This window comes from Cyprinodon tularosa, unplaced genomic scaffold, assembly GCF_016077235.1.
Source record: "Cyprinodon tularosa strain WSP-4 unplaced genomic scaffold, ASM1607723v1 ctg258, whole genome shotgun sequence".
In the NCBI taxonomy this organism is placed as follows: domain Eukaryota; kingdom Metazoa; phylum Chordata; class Actinopteri; order Cyprinodontiformes; family Cyprinodontidae; genus Cyprinodon; species Cyprinodon tularosa.
Window position 1 is genome coordinate 317,981 of NW_024038957.1, and position 26,524 is coordinate 344,504.

Consider the following 26,524-nt stretch of genomic DNA (forward strand, 5'->3'; position numbering starts at 1 on the left):
TTAAAAAATGTTTTTTCCAGGTTTGAACAGGTCTCTTGGATAAGAGGTGAAATGTCTTCTAGGAACTTCACACCCAGTTGCCGAAACTGGCAGCTCACACTGAGTCTAGTTGTGCTGGAGGTTTCTTCCTGTTAAAAGTAAATTTTTCCTCTCCACTGTCGCTACAAGCATGCTATGTTTGAGGGATTGGCTTCAAGTTGACGGAGAGGAAAAGACTTTGATGGTATTATCTGGTTGAATTGTCTCTGTAAAGTTCCTTGAGATGACCTGTTGTAAATTTATTATATAAACTGAATTGAATTGGACCTACTTGGAAAAATATTCTTAAAATACAAAAAAAAATAATAATTCTAATAGCTTTTTGGTTCTATATATGGTATTTAATTGGAGCTAAACCTGAAAGTGAGTATACACTTTTTTAAATATTTGAGAGGTCAAACTATTTTGAAAAAGCTGATATACTGTGACAGTAAAATCACATTCATTCAGGAATAAAACTTTGTTTTTCATTAACTCCTCTAACATAACATTGCTTCAAATACTAATGTCCTGCATGGTCAAAACACCATAGTGCCGGAAACTGTTTTAAATTGAACTAATAAAATTTTAATCTAGGATACTTTATTCAACTAACACTGTAGCTTCTAACGGGTGGATTTTTTGATAGAAAAAATGTCAGAACTCTTGTTTAAATGTCTTTTTAGCTTCTTTGACAGCCTTCATTAAGGGGAGTTAGGGAAATATGTCTTGAAAGATAATTTTCTACCTTTCTATATTCATTTGCAGATGTCTACTGCTAAAATTGATGTTTTAAAATATCTGTGTAAATTTTAAAGAAAGGAGCTGCCTAAGATCCATAAACATTATTAAATGAAATAATGAAGCAGAACTCAACTTAAGTTAAAGTGGTACAATAACCTTTGGAAAACTATGATTAGAATAATTATTCTGGTAAGGCTGATCTCCTTCTTGCTTGTAGAAAAGCCAGCTAAGATCGAGCAACCTACAATGTTTCATTGTTTTACTACAAAAAAGAAAAACGGAAAGAACAAGAAAAAGTTCTGTAGATGGGTATGGAATAGTGTAAAAGAAATACTGTAAATAAAATACAATTTATTCTTTAGAAAAATGCTTAAATACAAAAATATATTTAATAATACTGATAATAAAACATACAAAAAAGTTGAATGTTATGATGATTATTATTAGATACATTATGCAAATCCATGCACTTCAAACAAGCAGCATTTCAAAATCTATGACATGTGACATACCATTTCTCAATATGACCACAATTGAGCACTTTTATTTGAATCTGTTATAAAAGAAAACAGAGTTTTACTCAGAAGCTGGTATAGGCTTTGAATCTTAATATCAGTCAGCAGTTATGACTTTGTTAAAAACTATTTAAGACAATTTAACCTTTGACACTGAGTTAAGGCATAAGCTTACAACAGGGACATTTACAGTGATATGAATAGATGTTGTAATATGTTTTGTAGAATCTGCTACCTTCTACTCAGAACCAGAACTCCGACACATACACGTGAACATTGATGATGCTTTGGGTAGATTCCCCGTTGGATGTCAGGTTGCGCATGGACAGTTTCAGTACTGTTTCCCTTGGACCAGTCAGAGACCTTATTTGGCGAACAACACCTAGAGTAAGAGAAAGATGCATTATACAGTATTAATTTTAACAGCGTATTTTTTTTCTCTTTTATAACTCAGTCGTATGGTCGCTGTCTTTTATACCTCAGATATATTGTAAGCCCTAATTAGGTAGTGTCTCTTTAAGATACTCTGGTTTTGCTATGCGTTCCTGCTTCTCTGTAGAGAGCGAGGGAGACGTGATGTAGAGATGGACATGTTCATTTCCTATTTTTCTTTCTAATGTTATGGTTTGTTTTGACTGTTCTCTTTGGACTTTTCATGTTTAAGAATAAAGCAGCCGTACAACCAGGCTTGTAAAGTTTGTGAAGTTTGTGTTTATTAAAGGACTTCCCAGTACCAGTGTGGTTATTAATTTTTGATCGTCCTCTCCTTCCTTAAATGCAACCCTAAGCTTTACAATATCACTGTCAGGTTTCTGTTTCTGTTATGTTTTTCTTTTGAGTATTCAGTCTTGCTTTGCTCCTTGTTTTCTAGTGTTAGTGGTTTTATTTTCATTTTGCTTTGTTCTTTGGTTTTTTCCAGTTACTGTCCTTGTCTGGGTTCTGTTATGTTTTCTTTTGAGTGTTTAGTTTTCTTTTCTCAATGTTTTATAGTCCCAGTAATTTAATTAACATTTTGTTGTTATTTCCAGTTTCTATTTGTTGCTCTCTGCTGCCCTCTTGTGTTCTCCTTCTTCCCTAGCTCTTTCCCTCTCTTGTTCTGTGCACACCTGCTCCCAGTTTCCTCATTAACCCTCTCTTTGTCTCAGTCTCCTTTAAAAGCCCTCCCTCTTCAGTTCCCCTTTGCTGGGTCCTTGTCATACACTGCCTAACTTCGTCAAACTTCCTCCAACTCCGTCTTCCTGAGTCTTCCTCATTGTGACAGTGATTCCCCTGATGTTTCCATGGTTTCTGGTTTGTTTTGACTAGTTTTTATGCTTGATTCTTTTGGATTTTTGGACGCCTGGTTTCATGTTAGTTTGGACTTCCTTTTCATTATTGTATTTTTGGATAACCTGCCTTTGTTTTCAGTTTCCCTTTCATTAAATCAGAAGAAATTCACCTCTGCCTTCCTGCCTCTGCTTTTGGGTCAACAATCCATAACTACATCCTGACAATCACGATCAATGTTTACTATGACCTATATGTGTACTACACCTCAGAATATTGAAAGAGCTACAATTTTATAGAGATTTAAACAGCTTATTTGGTCATAGTTTTATAGTTTCCTTCCAGCAGGTTTTCACGATACTTTTCTATTAACAGAACTGGCGTAGCTCAGTCAGGTTTATTCACCTCTCCTCTAAAAATTACCTTTTTTTTTTTTTTTTTTTTTTTAGCTCTTATCAGACAGAAATTGTTTGTGGGACTAGAACTATGTACTAAGGGTACCTTCCACTTGCTAATCAATATCATGCTTACCAATAGATTTGTCTGTGTTATGCTTTACTCCTGTGTATCAGCCCAAAATATGTATAACAAAAAACTTACACTAGATCCTATGTCCAAATCCAATCCTTCACTTAAAGTTTTTTACTGTACGTATATACATTAAGTGTTTCTTTTCTCTCAACATATAATTTATGTTAAACACAGCAGTAGCTTTAGGCAAAAGTTTTGACAAATAATTTGGGGGTCCTGCACTAACAAGTGTGCAGGGTTGGTTCCAGGTCAGCACTGTCAGCTATAAAGGAGGGTTACACAGCCCAGTCTCCTGAGAAATAAGATTTCCATTTACGTTTCTGAGAACCAGAAGAATGTACATGTATTTTCAGTTTGTAAGCATTACTGTAACCAATTTTTGAACATGTGCCCACAAGACCTATTTTCTGGCGTCTGGAATGGTATGTAATACAGATTTGTGAATTTCTCTCTAACCCCAGAAGGTATTTAGATTTCCTGACCTTTAACCAGGTAATGTACTATGTGAGTTTACGTTTTTTTCTCATATGTGAAGCCACATATAACCTGACAACAGCCAGATGCATGTCTCGCTCCGCCTAGCTCCACTCACATACATCTGGGACACCGCTCATTGAAAGGGATTTCCCCAACCAAATTTATGGTCAGGCCAATCAGGACGCAGGGCGGGTGTTTCCTGGATGTGACGTAGTGGAGAATCCGTGAGATTCCAACAACAATGGCGGCTCGCATCGAGAAAGCAAGCGTTAGCATTGATGCTGCTATTTCTTCTGTGTTGTCCAATCTGTCTGATATTGTTTCATTAAAAGAACATCAGAGAACGGCTTTGAAGGCTTTTGTTGGTGGAAACGATGTTTTCGCCCTTCTCCCGACCAGATTTGGCAAGAGCTTGATCTACCAAATGGCTCTTCTGGTAGTTAAGGAAATTGGACTACTGCAGCACCCCATCGTTATCATCGTGTCCCCACTGAATGCTCTCATATCCAATCATATGCAAGGAGTTCTGATAAGGCCCAGCCTTCAGTAAAGGCAATTCCTATGTCGGTGTCCCAGATGTATGTGAGTGGAGCTAGGCGGAGCTAGACATGCTTCTGGCTGTTGTCAGGTTAAGCCACATATGCTTTGGTTTGTGAATGAGACCAAATCTTTTCTTTGAAAGTGAGGAAAAAGACCTATTAGTAGATGTGTTATTTTCCAAAATGTGATATCTGAAAGTAAAACAAGAGGTCAGGGAAAGCTTCATGAAAAACCACAGCACAAATCTGATGACTGAGACTTTTATCATAACAATCATTTGCCAATACTCAGATCAGTTGAGTCAACATTAATGCTGACCCACAAGTGTTTAGTGTGGGCACAAAAAACAAAAAGCAAAATACTACAACCAGATAATTGTTTTTATTTTGTAATTTCTTGACATTTAACTTATTTGCTTTGCATTATGTTTATGTATTCTCTTTTTACCTAGAGTGCTGCAGGTTTCCTTTGTCCTTGTCCTACATCACACAGCGAAATGTTAGTGATTTATATGGTCCATTTAACTTTACGGTCACCTGAAAAAGTACTCAAAATGAAAATCTGATCTTAATGAACACACTCAAGTTTGATATTTTTTATAATCTAAAACTCTACCTCCTGCAGGTACAAGAATGACTTTGCCTTATCACTAAAACAAAATCGATGCCCACTCCCAATCTGATTTATTTTTCTGTAGAGATGGAAGGTTTCTGTACCTCATCAATAAGTTTCAGTACATTTGTGGTAAAGAGACACGTATATATATATTCACTGGATAAGAGGTTAAAGGAGCACAACCCATCAATGAATGTGCAGTTTTGTCTGTAAATCTCATCGTAGCATGAGAAAAAATTATGCAATTAAAAACAAAAATGAGTTGCTTTCTTAGCTATTATTCCATGCTAGTTAAACAGAAACTCAAAACTGTAAAGCTGTTGTCATGGGTAAAAATGTGACTCTCATTAGATCATTGAAAACCTAATTAACCGTTGAATATGATCCCTGGACTCCTGTGTAATAGCACCACAAACACATTTTGCTTTTGAATTCCACAATAAAAGCATTAAATAATTTGCAGGCATAGAATGCGCAATTTGGGGGTATATGTACTTCTATATTGATAGGCTTATTCCAACAGAATCTACTGTCTCAGGAAGCCCAGCTCATACATATAGAATGAGGAAAACCCTGTGTATAGGGAATCTTTCATTTTTGTATTATTTTTCAATGCCTGGTGTGACTTTTCTTAAACCCAGAACAACATGACTCCTCCAGCCCCATTTTCACAGGCCGTATAAAGGACTCTTTAGAGAGCTGCTGGTTAGTTGGTCTGGTTAGGCTGGAATTAATTATAGTAGAATATGAATCGGTCCTTTGATGCAGCAGAGAGGACACCTTTAGGGCCCCAGAGACAAATAACATTGTGGCTGATATAATATCATGGTATGGATGCTTTCTGAACTATAACCCCTCTAAAACTAAGTAGGTATAAGATGCTGGTTGGCATGGTCATTTGGAACCCGGTTATTTATAAGCTTTAAAAGCAAAGCAATCACATTGTTTTAACTTAACATGCCATACTGAATTTATCTATTGTCAGGTGTTACTGTTAAAATGGTATTTAAAAAATATAAGTCCCTAATCATCATTATAAATGGACAAAACCTCACAAATCAGCTACACATTAAAGTTGAAGTAAAAAAGATAAAAGGGTAAACATACCCTTCCTAGGAATCTACTGGTTGCTGTTTTTAAGAGAACATGAGATTATAGTGGGGGAAAAATGCAAGTGTTTACACAGGCTGTCAGCAGGCCTTTCTCTGCACAGGGTTGGTGGCATTTCAGCTCCGGCCTGTTTGAACAGCTCTCACCAAAGCTCAGTCAGGCAACACAACTAATTACAGGACCTTGTATTAAAGCTTACAACAACCATTTTCCAATTTACTTTTGTTTCATTTGTTCAGAACTGAGTCAGAACTCAAACTATTAAGAAAATTATTCCATTGCTTAACTCAGCTTGAGTAAAAGTGATGAGCGATCACTGCCTCAATTAATCAGAATTATGGGGCTCCTTTCGATAGTACTTAGAAACTAGAAGTGAAACACATTTGGTTGTCATCCACAACAAGGGAAATGATGATCCATAATGCGCCAGCCACCATGTCCTTTGGGAAACTGGCATTGTAAAACGACGAATCACCCCACCCACTCCTTATGCTTTTTTCCCTCTTCCCACTCTTCCCTTCCTGCAGGCCCTGGTGTTTGTGGCACCATCACTGTGGCCTACAAGGGTAAATGAGTCCCATGTGTTTGATGGAAAAGAGCAGTCGCAGTCACGCTATAAAGCTATGAAGGCATTCCTCCAGGAATCCTTCTTAAACTCAAGGAAGGATAAACTTAAACTTGTAGAGCTGGAACTGTTTTTTCCTCTGTTTTCACTTCCCTCTCCTTCTTTTTATTTTGCTTTCCCATCTTTGATCTGAGGGCAAACAAGAAAAGTCAACAGATCTGATGTTATACTTGGATTACTTACTTCTTTTAGTGTTTTGGAAATCTGTTGCATGGAGACAGTTGACAGAGAGGCACGTGCTTTAGATCTTATTGTATTAAAATCATTGACACAGTTTTCTGTAAAATCACCTGTGATTTAAAAAAGAAAATGCCAGGGGGGAAATTTCATTCTTAAACTTGTTTTTAGGCAGAAGGCATCTGAGATGTGAAACAACTCCAAGTTGACAAGAGCAAAAATAACCAGTGAGTTTCAAAGCTCAAAATTCATACTTGAAATTAATTAAAAAGTTTGAATGATAGAGTTAGAAAATCTTAATGTTTACAAGAAAAAAGCACAACTGTCTCTATGAAAGCATCCTAATCAGTCTAGCCACATAGAAAAAAACATTTAACAAAGCAAAGGACACATCCACGGTAACACTCGTAATGATTTTAAATACAGCAATATGTGGAATGTGTCTAAGGCCTATTTGTGTTTTGTAAATTTGTTTTGCGGTCTAATTAGTGTAATCATTCTTTTATAATATCCCTTAACTGCTCCAGACTTTCTCTAAGCCTGTGGAGAAAATGTATATTTTATGTGTTTTTGCTCTTTAAATTGGGGAATTTGTTTGCTATAGAGCATAGCAACAAAGCATAAATGATGGTTAAGATTACTATAATAAATAGAGGCATTATTATAATAGACAACTTTGGGCATTGAGCATTTGCTTTATTTTCTGTTTTCTTACAACATATGTGTTTGATGGGTAAAAAAAATTCCAAGCAAAGATTTTTAAAGCTAATGCGCTTTAAAATCCTAAACCCTAACTGGATGACTGCAGTTTTCAGTAGGTTTCCCAAGAAAAAGCAGCCCAGCATCCTCAGTGAGGGGAAAGGATCAGCTAACAGCTGGGCCTTAATGTACTCAAAGTGAACCAGAGGCAAAACCACAAAGTTTCCTTTGATTTGCTAACAAACAACAGGTGACTTATTTGTGACCCTAAACCAGTGGAGATAAAAAATGAATCCCTCAAAAATTCATCTTAAACCTGGGAAAGGGTAAAAGTTGGAGGCCTGAGAAGGTTTGTGGTCCACTTCCCACTCAATGACATATCAGCCACTGGTGCATAGGTGACTCCAATGGTCCAAAAACCCACCACCGAACAGCTGTATAATCCATCCATTCACTATGGGGGAAAAAATCAAATAAATGCCTGTGAGTGGCTGAGACAACCTCACAAATGCCAGTAGGCATTTGTCATCCTTTATGGCCACAGGGTCTGCAATATTGAAGGCTTACATGTAAACAGTACAATTTCAGGGTTTTCTGGTTTCTACAACTCAGCGAGAAAGTGTATGAAAAAATCTAAAATGAATGGGTTTAGCACCGGAGACAAATGAAAAGCATGCATTGGCTTCACCACATTATTGTTTAATGACACACTGGCTATGATGCTATGGCAATTCCATGGCAGGGAAGTTGCGGGAGACAATCCAAGTGGTGCACAAACTCCCTGTGTACATAGGAGCGTTTAAACAACTTACTTCAACATTTCTGCAGTGATGTTTTGCATGTTTCAATGACATCTACTGGCTAATTTTTTAGGCACACTTGGTAAATTTATTCACAAAGCATGAATCAGACAATCACATAGAAGTATCCAAGTGTATTAAACATCTACAAGTAGTGAAGACAGCACACCTACCATTTCCCAGTGTGTATGATTAAAATATATTTCGATTGAGACCATTATATGCCAAAATATGAAATATTTCCCTTGTGGATGCTGTTTTTTAAGGAACAAAAAAATCGGCTTACTGGGTTAACAATTCTTCTGCCCGTCCTCTGTCCCAAAGCACACCACATTCCATGCATCTTTATTTTGGTCAATTAAACGAGCCAAGTTTCCCCCTTCAGCTATTATCCATCCAGCCCCTCTTAGCATACAATGTGTCCATCATATTCCTTACGTTATACCCATAAAACTCTCTATGCCAGAGCTTGCAGTTAAGACTACGTTTCTCAAACAGAACTTTTTTTTGCTGATAGAGGGTTGTTTTTGTCATGATTTTGTCTCTTTTCTTATTTTTCATGTCAGATGTCATGTTAAGGGAATTTGCTACCTCTTATTCTCTGTTACAGCATTAGTAAAACAAGCTATTCCAAACTGGCAGGAACAACAACTAGACCAACTGTATACAGACTGAAGACACAAACCCCTCTGGAATAAGATCATGTGTTTCCAACCTTTTCATTGGTACACAGATGGACGGTTAGGTCATCCTATCCAAACACAACTTTGACCACTGTGGAGAGCAAGAGGGATGCATGCACAGTCCAACTTGGTAAGCCCAGCATATGTGGCTTGATATTTTAAGGTCAATTACCAGAGAGCCAATGTCACTGATCTCTTTAGTGGCTCGTGGGTTATTGTTGGACTGTCTCGTCCACTGACTGGTGACATCACTGAACAGTAGCCTTAAGGCACAGCTATGTTCTTTTCGTGGGTATTCAGTTTTAGCAGGTGTGGGCCAGAACAGCTGAGATGACATAACATACACCATTATCTTTACCACAACCTTTGCTTTACACAGCAATACAAGTAACCTTTCAAAGCCATAACCTAAAGGCATAAAATAGCCTGAATGAAAAGGGTAGATGAAAAAAAATACAGATTTCTCTGCATTTACAATTAGGTTTCTTTCAAAATCTCTTATAAATTGTTTTGAATGGAGCAAAGCAGCAGCTTGTTGAGTAAACTTTGATGTGTTACATACTACGTATAAATAAGCTCCAATATTTCTGTAAATGATGCTCATCTAAACAAAATGCTTTTTTATTAATGCTTTAATTTAATTTATTACAGTTCAGGTGGCTGGTGTGCCATGGGAGAGACTACTTGGGTTATGATTGCCAGACAGCCATGGGTATAAGAGCAACACATGGATGAGGGGGCCCGGAATAGCTGTGACTGGCTAAGGGGCTCTTAGGTGGATTGGATACCTCTCCTAACTATGGCGGTGCCCGGTCCCGCCTCCCTTTTTGGCTGCTCCCTTTCCACTGGGGGTTCTGGGGATCTCCTCCTGCATCTGTGCTCCTCTACCCCCTAGGTACTGGCACCCAGACCCGGGAGGATAGTGTATGTATGAGAAGTATAAGAATATTTTCAGTGTTTGCCTCTGTGTGCATCTCCATTGAGTGCTTATATATGTCCATATGGGTGTACGGGTGGGATTATATGAATGGGACTGGATGAATGTGAAGTTATTTCTGTCTACTTGTCAGGTAAGGAGATTGCCTTGTCCTCCACACCAACAGAACATCCTAGGCCCCAAGCATGAGCAGGGCCTGCCTACTCCCCCTTCTTATGCTCCCCGCCAGTGACAGGTGCCTGACACTGACGGTTCTCTCGGTGTGGGGTTGGTTACTTCAGTGGACGTTTTCACATTTGGGGTGGCTGCTGGGCCTGGGCCTCCTGGCCCTGTGGGGTCTGCACTGGCAGTTAGCCCCGGACAACGGGGTTCTCATGCAGGTTCACCTTGGTTAGATCCGGGTCTACCTTGGAGCTCAGATCCCTGGGCTCGCATATCTCGCAGTATATCTAAGGAATACCAACCGCCCTTGAAGCTCTGTTTGTTATGCTCTCTGTTTTCTGTTCCTCTCGTCTCATACAGGTGTAGAGGCAGACTACTAGGAGTTATTGTGTATCTTCTGTGTTGTCTATTTTTACTGTTTAGCTTTATTTTCTATATTTTCATGTACTCTTTCCCGTCTCTATCTCTTTCTCTCTTCCCTTAAGGACTGGTTATACTCCCCGCAGAGGTGTGTCACAGAGAGCTTGACGCAGACTTTTTTGATTTATGCTCAAATTTGAGCGTGGTCTGCCCTGTGTACATTGTGGGACTAGATACGGCCGAGGTGGTGAGGAAGTGGGGGCGAGTTTTTCAGACAACGGAGGGACATGAGAGAGAAAAAGAGAGGGGATCCAGGTTGAAAAAGGGTCCCAGCGTTCTCGTGCACCTCGCTCTTCTAGCTGGTCCATCTTCACGAGGCCTCCTGTCTGTGGCCCTGTCTGCGGTCACCTACAATTTGGGAGAGATGCAGCAGTGTCTGCGGAGGGGGCGGGGACTTGTTTTTGTTCACTGCGACACCTATGCAGATGAACTAGTTTCAAAGTATAAATCAGCCTTAAAGCTAAGCTGTTGGGCTATCATCTAGCTCTGGCAGATCAATTCCGAGAGCCACATGGGCAGACACACAAACACACACCAAAATATTATAACCCTGTTTTCTCACCCCTCGTGGGGTGGTATGTGTCATCCTCAAGCTCGGGTCCTCTACCAGAGGCCTGGGAGTTTGAGGGTTCTGCGCAGTATCTTAGCTGTTCCTAGGACTGCGCTCTTCTGGACAGAGACCTCTGATGTTTTACCTGGAATCTGCTGTAGCCACTCTCCCAGTTTGGGGGTCACAGCCCCCAGTGCTCCAATTACCACTGGCACCACTGCTGCTCTTACTTTCCACATCTTTTCTAGCTCCTCTTTCAGCCCTTGGTATTTCTCAAGCTTCTCGTGTTCTTTCTTCTTGATGTTGCTGTCGCTTGGGATTGCCACATCTATCACTACTGCCTTCTTGTGCTGTTTGTCGATCAACACGATGTCTGGTTGGTTAGCCATCACCTGTTTGTCAGTCTGGATCTTGAAGTCCCATAGGATCTTAGCTCGGTCATTCTCAACTACCTTAGGAGGTGTCTTCCATTTTGACCTTGGGACTTCCAGCCCATACTCATGGCAGATGTTCCTGTACACTATGACAGCTACCTGGTTGTGGCGTTCCATGTATGCACTTCCTGCCTGCATTTTACACCCTGCTGTTATGTGCTGTATTGTTTCAGAGGCATCTTTGCACAGTCTGCATCGGGGGTCCTGCCTGGTGTGGTAGACCCTGGCCATTATTGATCTTGTACTGAGTGCCTGTTCTTGTGCTGCCATGATTAGTGCCTCTGTGCTGTCCTTCAGTCCAGCCTTCTCCAGCCACTGGTAGGATTTTTTGATATCAGCCACTTCTTCTATTTGTCTGTGGTATATGCCGTGCAGTGGCTTGTCCCTCCATGATGGTTCTCCTTCCTCTTTCTTGTCCTCGCTTTCGGTTTTCTCCTGCCTGAGGTATTCACCAAGCCATTTGTCTTTGGGGGCCATCTTTCTGATGTACTCCTGGGTCTTAGTTGTTTCATCCTGGACAGTGGTCTTGACACTCACTAGCCCTCGGCCTCCCTCGCTATGCTTGGCATACAGTCTCAGGGTGCTGGATTTGGGGTGGAACCCTCCATGCATTGTGAGGAGCTTTCTTGTCTTGATGTCAGTGGCCTCTATCTCCTCCTTTGGCCAGTTTATTATACCAGCGGGGTATTTGATGACTGGTAGGGCATATGTGTTGATGGCTTGGATCTTGTTTTTCCCATTCAGCTGACTTTTCAGGACCTGCCTTACTCTTTGTAGGTATTTAGCTGTGGCAGTCTTTCTTGCCATCTCCTCGTGGTTTCCGTTAGCCTGTGGCACCCCAAGGTATTTGTAGCTGTCCTGCACATCTGTAATGTGGCCTTCTGGTAGTTCAACCCCCTCGGTTCTGATCATCTTCCCTCTCTTTGAGACCATGCGACCGCACTTGTCCAGTCCGAATGACATCCCAATGTCGTTGCTGTAGATCCTGGTAGTGTGGATCAGTGAGTCGATGTCTCGCTCACTCCTGGCATACAGCTTGATGTCATCCATGTAGAGGAGGTGACTGATGATTGTTCCGCTTCGGAATTGGTATCCGTAGCCAGTCTTTGTGATGATCTGGCTGAGGGGGTTCAGGCCTATGCAGAACAGCAGCGGGGATAGTGCATCACCCTGGTATATGCCGCACTTGATGGTGACTTGTGCTATTGGCTTTGCATTGACTTCCAGACTTGTTTTCCACAGCTTCATTGAGTTCTTGATGAAGGCTATTAGAGTCCTGTTGGTCTTGTACATTTCCAAGCATTCCAGTATCCATGTATGTGGCATTGAGTCATAGGCTTTCTTATAGTCAATCCAGGCAGTGCACAGATTTGTCTGCCTGGTCTTACAGTCTCGAGTGACTGCTCTATCCACTAGTAGCTGGTGCTTGGCTCCTCTGGTGTTACTGCCTATTCCCTTCTGGGAAGGGTGCATGTATTGAGCCATGTGCCTATTCATCTTAGCCGCTATGATGCCTGACAGGAGCTTCCATGTTGTACATAGGCAAGTTATTGGCCGGTAGTTGGATGGGGTTGTTCCCTTCTGGGTATCCTTCATGATCAGGATTGTCCGTCCTTGGGTTAACCATTCTGGGTGGGTCCCATCCATCAGCAGTTGGTTCATTTGTGCTGCGAGGCGTGCATGAAGTGCGGTTAGTTTTTTCAGCCAGTAGGTGTGGATCATGTCAGGGCCTGGTGCTGTCCAGCTCTTCATACCTGCCGCTCTTTCTTGGACATCTGCCGTTGTAATGGTTACTGGTTCTTGTTCTGGGAGATTGCTGTGATCTGTTCTAAGATCTCTAACCACTGAGCATTGGTGTTGTGGGATGCCTTCTTCTCCCATATGTTTCTCCAGTACTGTTCAGTCTCAGCCCTGGGTGGATCTGATCTTGAATTACCCTGCCACTGTGAGTACACTTTGGATGGGTTGGTGGAGAACACCTGGTTTATTCTCCTGGCTTCTGCTTCTCCCTTGTATCTCTTTAGGCGGGTGGCCAGGGCGGCGAGTCTTTGTTTGGCAGTTTCTAGAGCCTCAGGAATGGACAGCTTGTTGTACTTAGGTAACCTTTTCCCTACACCTTTCTGCAGGTCTGAGAGCTGACTAACCTGTCTTCGTGTTGCCTTGATCTTGGCTTCCAGCCTTCTCCTCCATGGGGGCTCTGCTTTGTGGCCTGTGGTGTTTATCTTATAGCCAAGCATCTCTAGGATCACTGTAGCTGTGGCGTTCGGTCCGGTATATGTTTATTGTTACACCGAAAAATAAGAAAATTTATAAAAATTATAAAAATGTATGACATTTTTTTTTTTTTATGAAATTAATGAAAAAATCCAAAAAAATTAATGAATTGTAATTATTTTTAATGATTCGCGGAAACCCTGGATCATTTCCGCATGTTTTCCTGCTTAGAATTTAATCATCTCGCGCATGCCCTCTACGATCTCCAAGGAACTCAGAGGGGAGCGGACGGGAGCCACAGTGGAGGCTGTAGGCTTTGCTTTGCGCAGGCTATCTTGAGCGCAGCGGGGCGAAGCGGAGTGGAGCGCTGATGGAGTATGTGGGATTTAGGGGTTAGCATGAATTGTTGGTCATGTTGCTGTTAGAATAAACAAAACGTGTTGCACAATGCTTGCACACTGTTGCACTTTTATCCACAACTTTCTTTCCGTCCCATACAGCAGACCTATAAAGTGCTGCTAGCGCGTCTTCCAACTCCTGTTCTTTCCCACTCGCCATACCCACACAATTCTCCACAACAACTGATTTTTTTCTGCTACACCCTGCTTTGCTGCTTGGCTTCTTCTTCTTCTTGTTTACTACTGGTGGTTGGCTTTGGTCGCAGTACCGCCACCTTCTGCTCTGGAGTGAAAACGCTTCGCCTATGAGAAACAGGCGCAGCGCATGAACCGAACACAACACACGCGAACCAAACCGAGACAGTCTAACAAACGGATCGAACGGTTTTCATAAACCGTTCCATCCCTAATATATATATATATATATATATATATATATATATATATACTGCCACCACTATGTTTCATGTTTCAATGTAAGGGCAGTGCGTTAAAAGAGAGCGGTGAAAAGTTATATACCGTTTCACATATGGGCCAATTGGTTAGATTTTAGTCCGATTTGACTAGAGTAAACTTTATCACATCCATTCTTCCAAAAGCCTTGGCTTAGGAGCATAAATAGCCTGAATGAAAAGGTTAGATTAATAAATTTTAAATTGTGCTTAGAGATTTTAAATCATAATCATTGAAAAAAGGTTGATAAACAGATTCCTTTTGAGAATCATAATGTCAAGTGATAAATGTGTGCAATAGCGCCAACAATTTAGTAGATTTGATAGTTAAGTAGACAAAACAAAATGTTTCTAAGAACTCAATGTTTGGAGCTTGAACTTAACGACGAGCTGAAATTAAACAGATCCCATAAAACAAGAATGTTGAATGGATCAGGATGACTTATGCAGACAGTTTTATTGCAAGTAATATGTACTTTGCGTTCATTCTGTGTACGTGGTATGTCCCTTCAGTGATTAAGTCTCTGCATCATTATTTGTTTATGGGTAAGTTTGACTGTGGCCGACCACCCGAAGGGGACCACTGCGTCTTCAACTGTGGAATGGGTGGTTGGAGAAGACATTGCTTTTGAATACCTCTATAAATCTTTAGAACAAGTATTCCTCAAGGGGTTGGCGCTCTCTGGTGGACCCTTAGCAGCCTTGTCAGGATTCATCAACCACTAAGAGCATAGCAGTTAACTGTCTGCTTATCTCCATGGCTTTCCCCAGCTTCATGCCAACACAAGTCAAAGCCAAAAGCTCCAGTAGGTTAGAAGTAGTCACGTCTCACACTAAGAGCTTACATTCCACCAGCTACCGTTGGCTGGACCTTGCCATGACTACCTGTAAAGAGACAAACTCCTTCTTCTCTTTATTCATCAAACTTGCTTTCAGCTCTCCGTCTACGCCAGAGGAGTTTAAGTTAGCCACATAGTCATATTTACACCAGCATATGAAAAATGACCAGAATTTAGCATTGCCATCTTAAACGTACAGTTTTTCCAGATGATGAATGAGTCTCATGAAGAAAGAGCTCTATATTATGTGCTGTTTCCAGTAAGATTAAAAAAGGACTGCATAATAAAAACTTTTTTCTCTCACAGAAAAGATTAATGGCTCAGTGAAGTCCTCCCATGACAATCACTAATGTAAAGGAGTTATTCAGGGAAATCCAGAGAATGACTAAGCAGGTTGACTATTTGATTTTACATTTGTCCTCCAATTGTCTCTACAGTGGATTTATACACAGTGAAAGAATTAACAGAGCTGTCTGATTCAAGTTAATTAAACGTGTCCATAGGCATCCTTTGCATAGGTTAAAGAAAGACAGTATTTCACTAATAAAAAGAAAAACTATCTAAATTCTGTTTGAGCTCGCCTTAACAAGTAAAAATGGGAAAGTAGTGATGGTAAATGATACATTTCAATGTATCAAAGACAATAAAATGTATACACATTTATAAATATGTATATATTATATTATATATGTATATATAAATGAAAAAGTTGGATCTTTCGATCAAATATTCTTACAAAATTCACTTTTAAGCTGGTCTTAGATATTTCGGATTGCTCATTTCCTTGTTTGTCACTTTCAGTATCTCAAAAAAAAGCAAAAAATTTATGACCAACGGTAGTTTCAGCTGACACACGTTCTTGATTGGAGCCTGAATGTCTGCTGCTTGTTCACTTCCCACCAACCCGTTATACAACTGATAGTCACAGAAGACAATGGAAACCAAGCTTCCTTATGTGACAAATCGCTTGGTCTCATACATTGTGCAACTCTAACAACTGAAACCCAAAGGACTAGCTGCACAAATAATTAAAAAAAGCATATTTATCACACCATGAAAGCCATTTTTCACAGCATGCAGTCAGTGACCTTAGGTCATGTGGAACGGAGGTGGGTGGTAAGGTTCGACCTAAATATGTGATGAGCAAACTGCTGCTAAGATGGATTAAGCTGCATCCAATAAGCAACCGATGGGTTTGGGAGAATAACGTCTCCTACAAAACAGGCCTTTGATGTGGTTGTCGGTTTAAGTGCTCTAATGCTCGGCGAGACACTGAGGTCTGTTGTGAAGAAATGGAACAATACATTTAACCACATGAAGCGCAGAGGGCAGGATTACTTCTGCATATATATTTTCTCCTCATTCTCTCATTGTCTTACTGTCTCAGTTTGTGTCTCTTATGCTCTCTGCTGTTTTATTTGCATTCCTTCAAGTGCACACAAACTTATTGTCTATAAAAATGACAACTAATATAAACAGGGAATTAACCAAGATCTGCTCTGCACACACACACAAATGCATAGGTCATTACTGATGCTGAATCACACAATTTTCCAGCAAAGCATGTTATTTAAAGTAAGTGCATGCAATTATAAAATCTACTCTGATCTGTATGAATTATAACCCCAGATAGAATTTTTCTCAAACCTCTCTTTGTGAATTTGGGCGTGTTTGATAAGCACACATCTGTTTCTACAAGTTCACAAGTGAGAAAGAGATTAGTGTGCTCATAATCCAGCATTAACTGGTGACATACACATTTTTCTTTCTCCACATATGATGCTGTTCCTCCTCATCTTCTCTTATTATGTAAAGGCAGATGTGACATCTAACATGTGCATCCATAAAAAAAAAAGAAACTGTCTTTGCACAACCATCCCTGTCTGCAAATAAGCACGGAAACGACATACATTTTAACAAAAAAAACCCACGCTGAAAGCACCCTCATCTCCGTGTTGACAACCCATTTAGCGCTATAGGGGCCTTCGGTTAAAACGAGAAATACAGGATGGAAAAGCCATTTACCAAAAGAAACAATTATTATGACACATCTTCTTAGATTGCATTTTCAGCTCATTCTAAATGCGATCCAGGAATGATACTGCAGGGTTGCAGTCTATTAACAATTACAAAGTTATGATAACATTTCAGGACAACAAAGCAACTCACACGTCTCTCTGTGTTATTAATAAACTGTTGAACAGTTGAAGCCGACAACATCACAAACTTTAACATGTATTCTATCTGGATAATTTTGTAGATTTTCTCCATTCACCGTCTTATTAACTCTGTTAAGTTTCCATTCCCCTGCTAAGACAAAACAATTCTCCACAGTATTTTCAGAACAAAGGTTCAAACTTGTATTCATCTGATGAAAGCTACCGACATGTCAGCTCTGTCCCCTGTATAAGGGAAGGAAATTGCAAATTTGAACTATACATATATATATATATACATATATATACATACGTATAAATATATATATATATATATATATATATATATATATATATATATATATATATATATATATATATACGTATGTATATATACATATATATACATACGTATATATACATATATATACATACGTATATATACATATATATACGTATGTATATATATATATATATATATATATATATATATATATACGTATGTATATATGTATATATACATACGTATATATACATATATATACATACATATATATATATATACATATATATATATATATATATATATATATGTGAACATATATACACATATATATATATATATATATATATATATATATATATATATATATATGTGAACATATATACACATATATATATATATATATATATATATATATATATATATATATATGTGAACATATATAAACATGTATATATATATATATATATATATATATATATATATATATATATATATATATATATATATATATATATATATATATATATATATATATATATATATATATATATATATATATATATATATATATATATATATATACAGTGATTAAAGCAAAAGAGAACAATTATTGCTGACTAAATTTGACTTTTCTGGGTACTTTTGCATTAAAGTAAATGAGACTGACTACATATTTATGAAATAAATGGAGGTCATTGGTCCAATGGCTATTAATTATTGCTCAAGATAGTTTCCTGTACCCGTACGTCATCAAGCAACTAATACTGCATCCTTTAAGAAAAGCTGAGTGCTGTTTCTAGTGGTAAATGTTACGTAACAAAATTGCTTTTATATGAATCTACTCACCCACATACAGTCCATTCTCCAGCCGCTTGATGATGTCAAAGGCGTTCTCAATGTTGCCCTCGAGAATTTCAAACCTGACGTCATAAGTATCTAAGTGGTACGATCCATAAGCCCGAACTGTTGTCCTCAGGAAAACTATTTCTGTTGGAGACAATAAAGGAGAAAACAAATGCTTTGAAGACCTAAATCCTCATAAGGACTCTGGGATAGTTTTGTCACACTTGTACCATATGATACACTGAACGATTGCCAGGGTCTATGTTTGCTGTATACTAAGAGGGTCAAAGAGAGTTTGAAGCTTTTCAGTACCACTCCTCAACTAAAATGCTTTGAGTCCTTTACACCCCAATGTGGAGCTTATGAAAGATGACAGGAGCTTAATTTTCTGAGACCCTCTGCATGAGAGTGTCTGTGACAGGCACTGCATGCAGGCCAGTAGATGCTTGTCAGCTGTCACCGTCTGCAAATGATTACAGTGGTTAGTTCTATTAAGACAGCATGGCACTGACTCTAAGATAAAGGGCAGCCAGAGTTAGTATTTACACCGGATAAGATGTAGTCATGGATTGTGAAAAGGCCCAGGAACCTATTTTAAACATAAACTGTTGAAGCAGATTATTCTACTCTTTGGGAACTTGTGATTACTAACAACTGGTCAAATGGTTCTTTCAGGGATCCTCTAGTCTTCTTAATGTTATCATTGGGCTTCATAGTGGTGCAGTTTGTTGCACTGTTCCCTTACAACAACCTGACCTCATTTGTACATCCTCTCCTGGTACTCTGACCTCCTTCCACTGCTAAGCTAATGTGCTGAAGTTGCGCTTAGGTATGACTCCTGGACTGGTGACCTGTCCAGAAGTTACTTTGTCTTTTTACTTAAAGTCTGAGATTTAGGTGATTCCCTGGTTTAACAGCCTGGCAGTAATCAAGCCTGGGCGTGACCAGAGAAATGCAACCAAAAGACAAAGTTAATTATGGTTAATCTATTATTTAGAGATAGAGACCGAAAATGAAAAGTGTCTTCATATGTAACCCATTGTGTTAAACAATTAGACTGTTGGGTCACATTCTAATTGGACTGTATTATATGACTTTAATAAATTGGTCAGTTTGCTGGGATCTGAGATCAAGTTGTTTATAAACTTCTTATACAGAAAAAAATAAAACTGACCTCATGATAGCAGACATGCTGCTAATTTCAGCTCAGCACAAAAGAAACAAATTCACTTTTTAATGGCAATGGTCTGTTGTTGTACTTCGTCTTTTGCATTTTCTTGTGTTGGTTTTACCCAAGGGACCCAACAAAAAGAGAAAGGATGAGAATATAAAGAACATGTACCTACCCTCTGGCCTTGTGAACTCTCTGAAGCTGGGCAAAGAGATGAAGGTGTGGGACAAGGAGACTATGGGGTCCAGAGCACAGGTGATGTCATTGGGCTGACATAATTTTATACAGCGGATGGTGTCAGAACGTTCAAGCCTCTGGGATCTATGAAAGAGAAAACAAAGAATACTCCAAAAAGTATCACAGACACTAAAGACCTCCAATATTTAGGTGATTTCTATTTCCAGTTTTTAGAGTCAATTACTTTTGCCTTTTAAAGCTCAGAATTACAAGCCACTCTAAAGTGCTGCCCACTACATAATCAAGAACTCAGTGGGATTCCCTCAATGGCTGCTAAACAAACACTATTTGTTCAAAACAGCTAGGGTGCTGGATATAGCACTCAGCATTAGCAATAACCAAAATCCAAGTGGTTAGGAAGAAAAATAAACCAGGAATGGTGCAAGCTCATGCTACAGGCAGACTTTATTGCTTGTGGAGACTCGTGCCGCCGTTGATGCTCTTCTGATACCCTGTGTCAAGCTGTGTGGGAAATGAATCACTGCACTCACAAAGAATGATCCACAACCTGCTCAGGAAAATATTTGGATTTGCCAAGTATCCCCAGCCTCACATCAGATAATCTCCTGTGGAGGATTTATGTGGCAAGGGAATGTTCTAACAGACTCCTAAATTGTGAGCAACATGACTCGACAACTCCCTGTCCTCTCCCCCGGGGCAGCTCTCATCCTATTATTTAGGACTTTGTTTATTTCACAGACTAATCAGTGACAGGTCGGAGACAGTGGAGGGCCATGACTGGTTCATGAAGCCAACGCCACCTAGATCATCACTTTTCCACTTCCTGTCCGCTGTAAATGAGTTCACGAGATGCTTTATAGGAATTTACACCCTCATAAATCAACACTTTGTCTATGTAACAGTGAGCAACCTTTAAAAAAAGAACCTTTGATGTTAAATTAGGCTGTTCATAGTTGGCCTTCACAGAGAAGACATGTCAGTGTGTGGTTCTTTTGGCTTACAAAAACATGCGAGTTGCCATGTATAGGTCAATTTAATGTTCAGAGGCGGCCATATAGCCACATGTGAGTCACGGTGTTGTGGAGCTCTGGTGCTCCTCGCGGGACCCATCTGCTGCAGCTGAAAGTTTGAGTTGCAGTGTTCTTTTCATGGACAGCGTGGAGAGGAGCCCCTGAAAAAAAAGTCAAGCCGCCACTATAGGGGCTTGTAATTAGCAATTAGCGGGCGGGTCCAAGTTTTGCTTTGGTCCAGGCCAAACCCACAAAATGTTCTACTAGTTTATAATACCACTGCCTGAGCAGGGCTCTGGAGGATGAGGTGAAAGCTGTTGAGGTAGAGATTGAATTTATGAGAAGACAGCAAAGCGTGAACTGCTCCCTCTCACAGGGTGGTGCAAAGGTATTCATTGCTCAGAATTTTTTTTGTGCGATCTTCAACCTTTACATATATATTTTAATGCACTGGGTATTAAAACAATATATATTGTTTTAATGCACTGGCTCACAAATTATTATGACAAAATGTGAAGAGGATGGAAAATTATGCATGGTTTCAAAGTTAAAAAGACAAAAATTTAATAAAAGTTAGGCCTGTATGTGTATTCATTCACTCAGTGTACATAAAGTATATAGTAGGTCTTATAGATGTAAAGACTTTGGGCATCTTTTGGGCATTATTTTTCCAGCTCAACTGGATGGATGTCTGTGAAAAGCTATTTTCAATCCGTGCCTATAGGTTTAAGTTAGATTCAGACATAACTGTGACAACCATTCTAATGTTTTGCTTGCTGTATGTTTGTGGTTGTTTCCATGCTGGGAGTTTAACCTGCAAGAGTTCTTCTTCCACTTCTGCCTTAATTTAGCACTATCAATCTTCCCGTAAACTCTGACATATATCTCTGTTTCTGCTGAATCAAGGCAACCTCCTCGGCATGACGCTTTTTGTCATGGTTATAAGGGTGCGTTACAGATGTTGATGTGAAAAAGAGTTCAAAGGTGTCCTCTTGAGAAACTCTTCTACATGAGTAGTGGGTCCTTGCAGCTCATCCAAAGCTTTATTGAGCTTATTGGTGGCTTCTCTCATTAATTCTAAACTCTGTTGATTTAACTCATGTACAATGTCTTTGTAGGTTTGCCCCGGTGGCATACCATTCTCAGATGGTGGATTAAATCCTGCTTGATTGTTTTATTTATTTGATCTGCTTTAAACTTAACAATCTTACTTTCAAGCTGTGTGGTGTGCTACTTAGTTGTGGCAATGTTTTTTTTAACTAATGTTCTCAACCAAACCTCCAAGCCCCTCACAGATTGGCTGCCCCTTTTTAATAAAGTAAAGTTGGTGTATAAAAAAATCTGTTTTTTTTTTTTGTTTTTTTTTACCTCACGGACATTGAAAACCATCCATCTTGTCAGTACCTGCTCACTTTGAGCTGCTTTTTAGTCTTGGTTTATTCCATAAAATTTCAATGACAAAATGAACAAAACAAAAGTTTGAGGGAATGAGTACTTGTGCCTGAAACTGAACATACAGGTGGGCACCTAGAAACAGGGGCAGTGATTCAAGGTAAACAAATCAAATCAAAAACACTCATCCATGCAAATATGCATTCAGCCACATGAACACATGCACGTCTTTCTTGGTACTTCCCACCTCACGTGGCTCAGCCAGGGAGAAAACCCCCATACCTACAAACCAGAAAGAAAAACACTCTTTTTGGATAAAAGTGCTCTGGTCAAGCTTAAGGCCCAGAGTTTTTTGGTAATTATTATTTATAGTCTGCACATTGATAAAGCCCCAACACAAACACTGCAGGGCATCATTCATTTCGGGTGCGGTGATGTTGCTGCACCACAAATTGTTCAGACCACCGGCCAGAGCCAAGAGCCCCATAACTCAATGTCAAAGGGGATGGGGGTGCGAAGAAACCCTGCGCAACTCGGGCCTCTTATTTTAAGGATATCCCCTTTAGGAACCAAGTGCATCCTCACAGGGATGACAGCTTAGGACAGAAGGAACACAGGACATCTGAATTTACAGTTAATAAAAGCTGCCGGGTTTGGGCAGCAGCGTTACAGCATGTCAAACTATTTATACTCATGTTACCCCTCTTCCTTGGCTGCTGCATCTCATCGCATGTCACTTACTTTGCCTGCTTCTGGATTATCTGTCTGCTTTGGGCTCTGCACTCTTAGTACCCGATGGAAATCTTTGCATTTCACATTAAATGTAATGGAAGCCAAAACAACTTCTGCAGAGAGATGTAGATGTGGTGCATGACGATGTGAAGTGTGTGTTGATAAAAATGAATATGACACCTGTCTGTCTATAAATCAATTTAACATGCACACTTTTTGTGATTTCTGTTAGTAAATTTCATCGACGTAGGTCCATGTGAATTTAATCACTTAACCAATACATTAGAATGGAATAGCGGGGAATATGCATGCACAGCTGCATTTTCTCTCAGCTAAAACCACTGGAATAAAAGAAATGTGAAACTATGTGAAGGAACACTTCATGCCTACAACTGTGACTTGGCCTCCCAACCTAATGGTTTCTATTGCTGCATTAGATTAAAACCCCCACAATGCACCATTATCAACTGCATGATTTGACTTAAACATGTGTTATTTCTATCTCATTTTAATAGAAATGTGTTCATCCAGCACCAAAACCATAAAAGGCTGCAGAATGTCAGGATTTATCATGCAACCGTCATCAGGTTACGCTCACTCTCAAGGCAAGCTTGGGTCGTTACCATTTAACCGTTTACCCAGACCTAGGCCGCCACCTACAGTTGTTGTTATGACAATGCAGTAACTAAACAAGAAAGAGAACACCAAAAACCTTTATATAATTTATGATACAGAGAGATTTTAAAGGTTTTAGTTGTAAGACCTGAAAATATCAAATACTTTTTTTGGAAACTTAACACATTTTTGAGTTTTAAAAAACTATATACAGAGACATAACGGAGTGGCAAAAGTATGCTGTCAAAATCCAAAAATGCATTTGTAGTGTATTCTGTAATAATGTTTACAGTGTTATCCACTGTTACTGAGCCTTCTAGTATAACGTTTTAAAAGCTACAAAACAAGTTACTCTTTTTTGCAATTGCAAAATATTGCATAGAAAACTGTAGAGGCCCAACCATCATTTGATTATATTTATTCATTTGGAAAATCATCTTTTTATAAGATACAAATAATTCTGCTGAAAATCAAGAAAAGCTGAATGTCAATCTTCCTGTGTCAGGAAATAGCTATAAGAAAACTTTCCTTACCGTAAAGGTATTCTACCAAGAAAACAGTTTAAATTTTTTTATCAAAAACAAGCTTTGGGAAAAAACAAGTTTTAACTTTTCACTACCCAGAATAAGCAGGATGGAAAAGTTTTTTTGAAAACATCGCTGTGGGATGTTTCACATTTCAGTCTGAGATTTTGCAATCAAAGTAGAAGGAGGGGTCAAGATTTACGCACGAAGAGACGACTGAGAAACAGGTATTGGTTGATTTCTTTCTTTTTTTTTAGCATAACTTGCCAGTGTGGAACTTTAAACTTATTATATTATACCTGCTACCGGTTAAAACTAATTAAACCCTCTTTTGTGAGGAAGGTGTTACTACAGGAGCATTTAAAAAGCTAATCAAAGCAACAAATAAAGAATCTAATTTTTTATATTTTTGTTGTTTTTCTTAAAATGCAAAAACCATTCCTTACATTTATCACACTCAAAAACATGGGTTTGGCTCAAAATGTGAAAAAGTAATATCAAAATATTTTTGAAATATTTGTAAGTACTGTTTATTACAGCAATTTAAAATCAAATAAAATTGCACAACCAAATTAAGATATTACAAAAAATAGAGACTGGAATCGGTCACAGCACCCTGATCTGTGCTATGATTTATTTAAGACTTTTCAAACATCTTTTTTTCAGTTGCAAATATATTTGAAGCATTTGTACCTTAGGAATATAGTAATCTACATTTTTTTATCATGTTTCTCACAATCTGTTTAATTGTAAAATATATTGTGTAATCCTCAGCAGGTGATACATTTATTCTTGGTAGGGGTTGTATGGTACTCTGGGCTCCTCCTGGGTGACAAATACCAGGACCTTAGCCAGGTATATGGAGAGAGTGCCATAGCGGCGCAGCCTCAGCTCCAGGTCCAGCTGGAAATCCTGCGGCTTATTGATGAGCTTCGCCACTGACATCACACCACCGGTGGGTGTGCGCTCGGCCTTGAAGAACCCCCCCTCATTGCCATCAGTTAGAGCCACCTGGATGTCATCGCCGGGCATTGTGTGGGAGGGGCCCATGCGGAAGATATTGGTGAAGACGGGAATGTTGGTGGGAAAGGTGAGGTAGTAGTAGGTTATTCTCAAGGGCAAGATCGGGCACTCAACAGAGTCATTGCAAAGCAAGCGCTCACATCGACTGCAAGACCAGAGGGGTGGGGGCAGAGGGAGGGGGAAGGGTTGACAGGGAGAGGAAAAATAGCTGTAAATTTCAATGACCATGCATTGCATGCAGTAATAGAAACATGAGAATTAACAGGGTGATGTCAGATTTTGTACTCCTGATGGGACATGCAGGATGGTCTACTGTTTTCATACAAGGCTGAGGGCACAGTCTTAGTTAGAAAAGGGAAAAAGTGGAAGGTAAATAATGTCAATGTGAATTTTATTATTCCTCTTAAAAGGAGAGAACATGCTACAGCCAAATTCTAAAATCATTCAGCATAAAGCAGGATGAGAATGACGGACAATGATTTCATTTGAAATAATTCTGAATAAGGAGTAAATTAAATGGCCTCTTCAAGCCAAACCTGTAGCCTTTGTCCACCTTGTTGTGTGATTCAAATAAGACCTGCTATTTTACTTTTGTTTTAAGACAACAAATGTAACATTAAGATACTCACGTCTGTCCAACACGTCTGTAGTTTTTTGGACAGTCGAAGGACAGGCATCTGAAAATTCCCTGAATGTTGAAGCAGCTCTCATTCTCGGTGCATGTGTGAGTTCCCGCAACACATTCGTCAATATCTAGATTGGCAAAGGGGGCGGTAAAAGTTCTTTAGATAGAATTCAAAGATTTCATCAAGAATTGAAAAATAAAAATACCACAAACAGAGTAACATTACTGTAGGAGCACCTTACCCTGGCAACCCCGCCCATTCACTGCCAACGTATAGCCGCTGGCCGGACAGGAGCAGTGGAAGCTGCCGGGTGTGTTGTGGCAACGATAGGAGCAAATATGGCCTCCAGTGGGAAGGGCGCATTCGTCTATATCTGCATAAATCACAAAAAAACGAGGAAAAACAAGGGCATATATTCAGAAAACATTTGTACTTATTTAATACTGTATGTTTAAACATTAAAACACTTAGAAGTGTCTCTCATAGCATTTGTGGACAACAGGTTTGACCATTTCCCAAAATCAGAAGCGTCTGAGTTGGATTACCTTCACAAGTTACTGCATCTATGTCACTGAGCTGGTAACCACGGCGACAGTAACACTGGTAAGAGCCATACACATTGGCACATTCTTGACTGCACGGGTTGGTCTCACACTCATTCAAATCTGCAGAGAGAGAGAAGACCCCACCAGGTCACTGATATGCAGAGATGGCAAAAGTACTCACTTTCCGTACTTGAGTA

The 26,524-nt window shown here is 39.4% G+C and overlaps 1 protein-coding gene across 2 annotated transcripts in view; it reads right to left on the reverse strand.

Moving 5' to 3' along the window:
* Positions 1-1,132: 1,132 nt before the first annotated feature.
* fbln1 (fibulin 1) overlaps positions 1,133-26,524 on the reverse strand; it is a 51,525-nt gene continuing 26,133 nt past the window's right edge. Inside the window, exons 12-17 of one of the 2 annotated variants that reach the window (XM_038288562.1) lie at positions 26,328-26,447; positions 26,024-26,155; positions 25,786-25,909; positions 19,838-19,983; positions 18,495-18,635; positions 1,133-1,659 (exon numbers count right to left, since the gene is read on the reverse strand). In XM_038288562.1, the coding sequence (XP_038144490.1) occupies positions 1,520-1,659; positions 18,495-18,635; positions 19,838-19,983; positions 25,786-25,909; positions 26,024-26,155; positions 26,328-26,447 (803 nt within the window). In that variant the 3' untranslated portion in view covers positions 1,133-1,519. Of the gene's footprint in view, positions 1,660-18,494; positions 18,636-19,837; positions 19,984-24,636; positions 25,302-25,785; positions 25,910-26,023; positions 26,156-26,327; positions 26,448-26,524 lie in introns of those variants that run through there. The other variant, XM_038288563.1, reaches the window with a different exon arrangement.